The following is an 8,378-nucleotide window of genomic DNA, read 5'->3' as shown; positions in this document are numbered from 1 at the left end:
AAAAAAAAGAGTGTATACATCTTGCTCTAGCAACCGATTTCTGTTTAATATTATGTTTTTTTTATTAAATAATACAAACAATATAAAGTCAACATACAATTAATTGTATAATTTCAGATATGTCATAGCCAGCTCATACTTCATCAAATCAAGAATCATGTATAAGTCCAACTATTGAGGCAAACATATTTGATGTAGAACATATGGAGGAAGAATAGGATCTTTTTTATTTTTTTAAAAAAAAAGAGAAAGAAGACATCTAAAGTGAGAGAAGAATTCAAGTAGTCATGAAAGATGGGATGAAAAAAGGCAGAATGTATACATTGTAAAAGTCGGCTTGCTCTCAACCAACATGGTGCTACATCTACATTTTTAAGACACTTGAAGGGTTGTCCACGGCGTACTCATACTCTATCAGGTTAGCAGAGCCTTAACTTAGTTTCATCTTATTATGAAAATATCAATAATGTGCAAAATTTCAAGTATGATCATGCAAAAGTTAGAGAAATATTGACTCATATGGTTATCGTTCATGAATTGCGTTTTAATTTTACCGAGTATGAGTTATTTACATTGTTAATGAAGGCCGCTACATCTTATTCCCAAAAAATTCTGGAGCCACAATTAAAAATGATTGCATGAGTGCTTATGAATTAGAAAAGAAGAAAATATAAGCGTTATTGACAAGTGTTGATAATGTTTGTTTGACAACCGATTTGTGGAAATCCAGGCAAAATATTCAATACATGGTGTAGACATGTCACTTCATTGATTCAAAATGGAAATTACAAAAGTGAATCATAAACTTTTGTGATTATCCACCTCCACACACGGAAGTAGCAATTTCCGATAAAATTTATAAGTGTTTGCAAGAATGGGGAATTGAAAACAAAGTTTGTAAAATTATAGTGGATAATGCATCTTATAATGATGTTGCCGCAAGCTTGTTGAAGGAAAGCCTTAACTATCAAGATATGCTTCCACTTGGAGGGGTGTTGTTCCATGTAAGATGTTGTGCCCACATAATCAATTTATTGGCAAAAGATGGGTTCTCCGTAATTGAAGATGTAATTTTTAAAGTCTAGGAAAGTGTTAAGTATCTTGCAGGATTGCAATAACGTCTTATAATGTTTAGTGACATAGCTAAGCAATTACATTTGCCTTCAAATCACTACACCAAAGTAGGGCTTTGCGGTGCTTAATTAGCTGCGTTTTTCAAAAACGCCGCCAACAAAATTCATTTTGCGGCGTGTATTTAAAATAAATGCCACCATGTTGTCCCCGGGTTGTATATGATTTTTTTTTTGTGAAAATATGTTTACATTAGCGGCGTTTTATATATAAAACGCCGCCAAATAAATTCGCTAAATTGGCGGAGTACTCACATTAGAAAATTGTATTTTAATTAGTGGCATTTTATTGATTAGGCGCCAGTAAGTTTGTTTTCCCGCAACGTTTATTAAGATAAATGCCGCTACATAATTTATTACCTTGAAGAAATAAACTAGAGGAATTTGAGTTACTGGCGTTTATATTCTAGATGCCGGTAGTTGTGTCTGATTTGGCAGCATTGTTAGAAAGAAACGCCGGTAGGATAGTTGGCGGGATTGGCATTAAATTTATCCGCGAAATGAAATTTTATTTGGCGTCGTTTAAAATATAAACCACCGGTAATATTTAGTTGGCCGGCGTTTATTTTAGTAAACGCCGGTAAGTCTTTTATGTAAAGTGAGTGGCCTAGTTCGCGCATTTTCTTTCACTCTCTCTCCCTACGCGTGTTTATGTTTCCCCTTTCTCTTGTACGCACTGCCGGTCTTCTTTCTCTCTATCTCCTTTTGCCTCATTCTCACAACTGAAGCTGATCGATTTCATAAGGTTTGTGATTATTTCTCCCTTTTATGTTATTTGATTATCAATTTCATGTTGTAGTGTTGTTGATTTATTTATTTATTTATTTATTTGTGTTTTCTTGTTTTTGGTTTTGGTTGTTGATTGGGGTTTCGTTTGGGAAAGAATTGAGGGTTTTCCTTAGGGTTTCCGGTTAGGGGTTTGGTTTGGATAAATCAGTTGCTGATCTCTACTCCTCCTTCAAGGTAACCTCTTCTTCTTCTGATTGTTCTCAATCAAATTATTTTGTATAATACCTGGGTTGATCCCTCTATTATATTCACTTTGCCCTTTTGGTCCCCCTATTATAAAATCTACCAATTAGATCCCTCTATTATCCTGATTAGGCAAATCAAGTCCTTTCTACTAACAACCATCCAAATCTCCGTTTGTTTATGAGGACGTGGATTAAAAAATTAAATAAAAATGATTAAAATATTAGAAAAAATTATAATATTGCAAATAATTGTCTCGTAGTTGGATTTTTATGCCACGTCATATCGGATCCGGGCGCATGTTATCTCAAACCCGAAACCCGTAACCCTATCTTCTCACAAACCCTATCTTCTCCCACGCCGGTGTCGACCAACACCACTCTCCCCTCACGGTTGCCTTTGTATCAGTCTCCTTGATCATATCAGAACTAGTGCTACCCCCTTTCAAGCCACTATAATTACCACAATTCAATTGCTGCTCGTGCTCCTTTTTTTCTCATTCCAATCTTTAGTTGGACCAATCGTACCTTCAGAGTGTGGAGGTAAGAAGGGATTTTCTTTTTTATTGCCATTATAAAATACTCTATGTTAGGGTTGCAATACGTAGAAGACAATGTTGTGTTTTCTTAGTTGCAATCCACTATTTGTTTGTTTTTTTTTTTATGGTTACTCTGATCCATATGGAATGCCTTCCATAATTTTCATGCTCTTCTTTATATAAATGTCTGCAATGAAAACCATCAAATGAATGTGAGGACCACAACTAACCTGGGTCCCAATTTTGTGTGGGGTGAAGGTAACATATAGAGGGACTAATAAGCCAAGCTGAATATAGTAGAGGGAGATATTAGGAGATTATTATTTTTGCATATTTATGTATCACATAAATATTAGGGATTTGGTCAATGGTAAAGAATTTCTAGGAAAGAATGGTCTATTTTCTTTATTTTTGTTTGTGAGGGAAAAAATTAACAAGTTTCAATGAGATAATGTTTTGAAGTTTATAGCATTGGGTGCAGATCACACATGCTATGAATTAAGCATGTTCATTGTTTGCATAGGTCTTTATTATAAAGATGTCATTTTCAAGAATGAACGTGCAATATATTTTATGAAGGTGTTCTGTTTGACATAATATAAATATAAATGTACCATGTTAATTTTTTTTAATAATACATGCCATAATCAATGGTGTTTGCATTTATCCCAATTTTGGTGGGGATGAAGGTTACATATAGAGGTACTAATAAACCAACCTGAATAGAGTAGAGGGAGATATTAGGAGATTATTATTTGTGCATATTAATGTAGCACATAAACATTATGGATTTGGTCAATGGTAAACAATTTCTGGGTAAGAGTGGTGTACTTTCTTTGTTTTTGTTTGTGAGAGAAAAAATTGACAAGTTTCAATGAGTTCATGTCTTGAAGCTTATTGCAATTAATGGGTCACATCAAAAATGCTATCACTTAAGCATGTTCATTGTTTGCACATGTCTTTATTATATATTTATATTGGCTTCATCACAAATGCTATCACAAGGCATTGGATTACTGCAATGCCATAAATCCTACTATGTTGCCTAGAAGATTACGGTCGGGTATGAGAACTTAATGATATTGCTTTGATTGGATTTTTAGTTTGTGCTAATATTTTAAATTCCTTATTTTAGTCATAGTCATGTCTGACTTTTTTTTTCCCTTTATAAGATGCCTCTGTGTCGAATATTGTAGTAGGATTGAATTTTTGTTTTGTCTTCATGTCTAAGTTTTTTTTTTTGGTCTAATTAGATTCCAGTCAGTTATTGTGGTTTATCCTAAATTTACCATCTTCATGTGACTGATTGGTCGATGTTTTTCTCTAACCTTTTCAAAGAAAACTGATCAATTGGTATTTTGAAATTTATCATGTCATAGTTGCTGTCTTGGTTAATTTAGATTGTTTTTTGTTTCAAATTTCTAAATTTAAGATCTTCCTGTCTATTGTAAGATTCATGCTTACTGTCTTTTTGCTCAGTAATTAATAAACGCAACAGCCAATCAGTATCCCCACCAATGTCAGATGCAAGGAAGAGGCACCAACATGTCTCTAGTGGGTCACAAGTGTCCAACATCAATGGATCCAAGAAACTTGAGCAAATTATGGTTTGTCCTTTTTATTCACTTCCAACTGTTCAGATCTTCAATTATTCTTGTTTTCATGGAATTAGTTCATAAATTAAAACATTAGTATGGTTGAGAAATTAGTATTCTTGTGTCATCACTAAAACATTAGTTGTGTGTAGAGTGTAGAGTAGATCATAAATTAAAGTAAAAAAGGCAGTGGGGCCAATAAATTAATTCTACCTCTCAAGATGAATAGTTTATTTAAAATGACCTAATTCTCCTTTTGTTTTATACAGCATAACATGGCTTTTGAGGATCTATACATACTAAAATATCATCATGGTGGAGAATTAGCAAAAGGAAGGACTAAATATATAACTGGGTCAGTGACTGAATTTACAGTTGATCCTGACAAATTATGCTACTGGGATGTGCTAGGAGATATAAAGGAGTTGGGTTTTGATATAAAAAAGCCAATAGAATTAACTTATGTGGATGATTTGGGTTCTTTGAAAATTATTTGCAATGGTGAGGCCATTGTAGGTGTGGTTGAGAAATTAAGGAAGCACAGGGCAGTAGAAATTTTTGTTCAAGCTTCAAACATCGGACATGACATGATCTTGCCATAATCCTTACTTTCCGAATCAAACAATGTGGACTTAGGTGAAAATGAGGCAACAGTCCATATTGTGGAATTGGATGAAGAGCAAATAGCCAGGGGTGATCAAAATTTGGTTGAAACAAAAATAATAACAGAAGCAGTTGGGGGTGAAATAGGTTTGGAGGAAACAATGGCATGCAAGGATGTTCAAAGATTGAATGACACAGAAGCAGTTGCGGATAATGTGGAATTGGATAAAGACATTGACACCAACAGTGATTCTAGTAAAGATTATGAGGAAGGGTTGATAAATGTGACGTTTATAGACTACAATTCAGATATTGACAAAGAAAGAAATGCAGCTAGGGACATATTGAGAAATTATGTACAATTAAAAAGGGGAATTGAAGATAATGTTGATGACTATGATGATGTAGATGGAAATAGACAACAACCTTGTGACATTTCTGCAAATGGCCCTTCTAGAGACATTATGGGACCTAGCATTGAGATAGGAAAAGTATCTGGATATGATAGTGAGTACATGGAATCATCAGATCCTTGGAGTTTTGATGATACTGATGAGGGTTCTGATGCAGATGATGCACAAAGACACACGTCCAATAGGAAGAACTATGATCCTAATATTCCTTTACAAGATTTTTGCATTGGCCTTAGGTTTGAAAACTTGGAAATATTTAAGAAAGAGCTTGTACAATTCTCAACTAGAAAAGGGTTTGAGTTCAGTTATGTTAAAAATGATGCAGTGCGGGTAAGGGCTAAATGCTCTGGAAAAGCATGCAAGTGGCTCATATTGTGCAGCTGGTGCAGCGGAAAGAAAAAGTTTGTGGTGAAACATTATCAGCCAGAACATTCATGTCTCTTAGGGGCCACTAGGAATAGAAGGGTAACAACCCATGTTGTTGCCAATATGTTTGGGGAGATAACAAGTTCTGTGTCTTCCATTAGACCTAAACATTTGAAGGCAATGGTGAGAAAAGAATTGGGAGTGTTCATTACAGACAAGGTCTGTAGGAATGCTAGGAGCTTAGTTATTAAGAAGATTGAAGAACAATTCAAGGAGGATTTCAAGGTGCTGAATAACTATGCTTTGGAGTTAAAAACAACAAATCCTGGCAGTAGTGTTCACATTATGACTGAAAGACAGAAGCTAGATGAGTTACCTTTATTTAAGAGGATCTACATATGTATAGCAGCAATTAGGGAAGGGTTCATCAATGGTTGCAGGAGGGTTATTGGCATTGATGGGTGTTTTTTGAAGGGTTCAGTGAAAGGGCAGATATTGACTGCAGTTGGAAGAGATGGCAACAATCAAATGTTCCCTGTTGCATGGGCCGTTGTGGACAAGGAAACATCTGAAACATGGCTATGGTTTATTGAACTTCTCAAAGTTGACCTTCTCATCGAGGATGGGCTTGGATGGGTAGTGCTTAGTGACATGCAAAAGGTTTGTGCAATAAACTTGGAATTTTTATTTTTCTCTGACTGTAATTTCATTCTAATGTTAGTTCTATCTTGGATATAGGGCCTTCAACATGCAGTGAATGCTTTGCTTCCACTAATTGAGCATAGGATGTGTGCTAGACACATCTATGCAAGATGGGGGAAAATTCATCCAGGAAAAGATCTACAGATTCAATTCTGGAATGTTGCAAAGTCTTCAAGTCAACCAGAAATGCGAAAACAATTGGACAGAATGAAGAGCCTAAAGGGTGGTGTGAAGGCTGCAGAAGAATTACTTGAGAGATGGCCTATTTCAGGTTGGTGCCTTGAATTCTTTAATGACATAGTTAAGTGTGATGTAATTGACAATAACATGTGTGAAACATTTAATGGGGTAATCTTAGACTCTAGAAGCAAACCAATAATCACAATGCTTGAAGATATTAGGCAATATGTAATGACTAGAGTGGTTGTCAAAAGAGAGTATTGTATGGAAATGGAAAAATGCATGTGGCCCTAACATTGTTGCTAGAATTGAGAAGGCCAGGAAGAGAAGTTTAAATTGGCATGTGGAATGGAATGGTGGAGCAAGCCATGAAGTTTTTTGGGATGATCTAGTGCAACATGTCAGGGAGGGATATGTAGTCATGTTAGCAGACCAAAGTTGTTCATGTGGGAGATGGAACAAAAGTGGAGTCCCATGTGAACATGCCATGGTTGCAATTTCATTTAATGGTGCAGATCCACTAGAGTATGTGTCTGAGTGGTTTAAAAGAGACACATACATCAAAGCATATAATTCATCTGTGAACCCAGTAAAAGGAAGGGAATTCTGGCCAGTAAGTGACGCAGGGCTAATGCTTCCACCTGTGATCAAAAGAATGCCTGGCAGACCTATAAAGAAAAGGAGGAGAGAACCACTTGAAGCAAAAAATGGCAGCACATCAAAGCTTTCCAGGCATGGGAGGGTATTCAAGTGTAGTCTTTGCCACCAAATAGCGCATAACAAGTTGAGATGTCCAAGAAAAGATAAAAATGTGAGTTTAATTTTTTTTTTCTTCTTGTTGTCATTAATACCTATTTCTTCCGATGTATATTTCTTAATCATAATGTAATGTAAATACAGGGTCCAGTACAAAATGACAACCTACAAAATGAGGTCACTCCAGCAATTGATGATGTAAATCCAACACCTAATTCTGCTAATGTTGTTTCAGCTAAGCAAAGAAGGAGAAATACAAGGCCAATTGCTTCAAAAGTGACCAAAGAGAGAAAAAAAAATATATTCCTACCCGGGGTCCAGTGCAAATCATTAGAGTAATAATTAATTCCTCTTGGTCATGTTGAATTTTATTGGTACCTAGCAGTAATAGTCATGTTGAATTTTATTTCATTATCTTACAGAATGATGAGACATTTTCATAAATTATATTGAGGGTGCTAGCACAGGTGAGGTTATTGTTGGAAGAGAAATTCACAATCATCCTTCATTTATCACTACTGCTGAATTGGTAAATTAATTTTAACCCATCTTACACTAACAGTAACCTCTTCATTGTGATATATTATAGATAAAATGTTTTTTTTTTATTTATGATGGTTAGATACAAAGAAGCAAGAAGGTTGCTGCAAACCAAAACAAGAATGAGGCACCAAGGGAGCATATCTCTGCAACAACTGATTTTGCAGATTTTCTATCACAGACTACTGTAGATTTTCCAACACAAAACTCGGCTACATTTGAAGGAAATAATTGATGGATGTATTTGTCAGATGGATTGTTTTTCTTTTTTGTTTCTTTCTTTGTTTTTAAATGTTTTTTGTAAGCTACATATCAATGTGGAACTTAAGTTTGGTTAACATTATGGAGACAATTACCAATTTTGCATAATCAAGGTGATGAAGTTTGGAATTCTTGAATTCAAGCCAGGGTTGTATTGAATTTTATTGTCTGGATGTAAAATTGATTTAAATATTTTATGATTGCACTAGCAAGTTATGTGAAAACAAACACAATATTGTTGCATTGATTTGATTGTGTAATGTGAAAACAAATACAGGATTTTGTAAATTGCATTAGTTTCAAATGTAATGAAGTTTGGCAT

General features: G+C 35.0%; 2 protein-coding genes across 2 annotated transcripts; both read left to right on the top strand.

The window, feature by feature from the left end:
- The first annotated feature begins 2,603 nt into the window (after nucleotides 1-2,603).
- Nucleotides 2,604-8,163, top strand: LOC120263932. Its single transcript, XM_039271911.1, has 4 exons — nucleotides 2,604-2,644; nucleotides 4,120-4,247; nucleotides 7,710-7,784; nucleotides 7,878-8,163. Exons 2-4 carry the CDS (start codon nucleotides 4,158-4,160, stop codon nucleotides 8,028-8,030), a joined length of 318 nt encoding a protein of 105 aa, XP_039127845.1. The 5' UTR covers nucleotides 2,604-2,644; nucleotides 4,120-4,157; the 3' UTR covers nucleotides 8,031-8,163.
- On the top strand, nucleotides 5,617-7,115 carry LOC120263931. Its single transcript, XM_039271910.1, has 2 exons — nucleotides 5,617-6,277; nucleotides 6,356-7,115. Exons 1-2 carry the CDS (start codon nucleotides 5,741-5,743, stop codon nucleotides 6,791-6,793), a joined length of 975 nt encoding a protein of 324 aa, XP_039127844.1. The 5' UTR covers nucleotides 5,617-5,740; the 3' UTR covers nucleotides 6,794-7,115.
- Nucleotides 8,164-8,378: the final 215 nt, after the last annotated feature.

This window comes from Dioscorea cayenensis, chromosome 6 (assembly GCF_009730915.1).
Source record: "Dioscorea cayenensis subsp. rotundata cultivar TDr96_F1 chromosome 6, TDr96_F1_v2_PseudoChromosome.rev07_lg8_w22 25.fasta, whole genome shotgun sequence".
NCBI classification, from domain to species: Eukaryota; Viridiplantae; Streptophyta; class Magnoliopsida; order Dioscoreales; family Dioscoreaceae; genus Dioscorea; species Dioscorea cayenensis.
The sequence above is the reverse complement of the archived record's forward strand: the minus strand, read 5'-3'. Positions and strand labels throughout refer to the sequence as shown.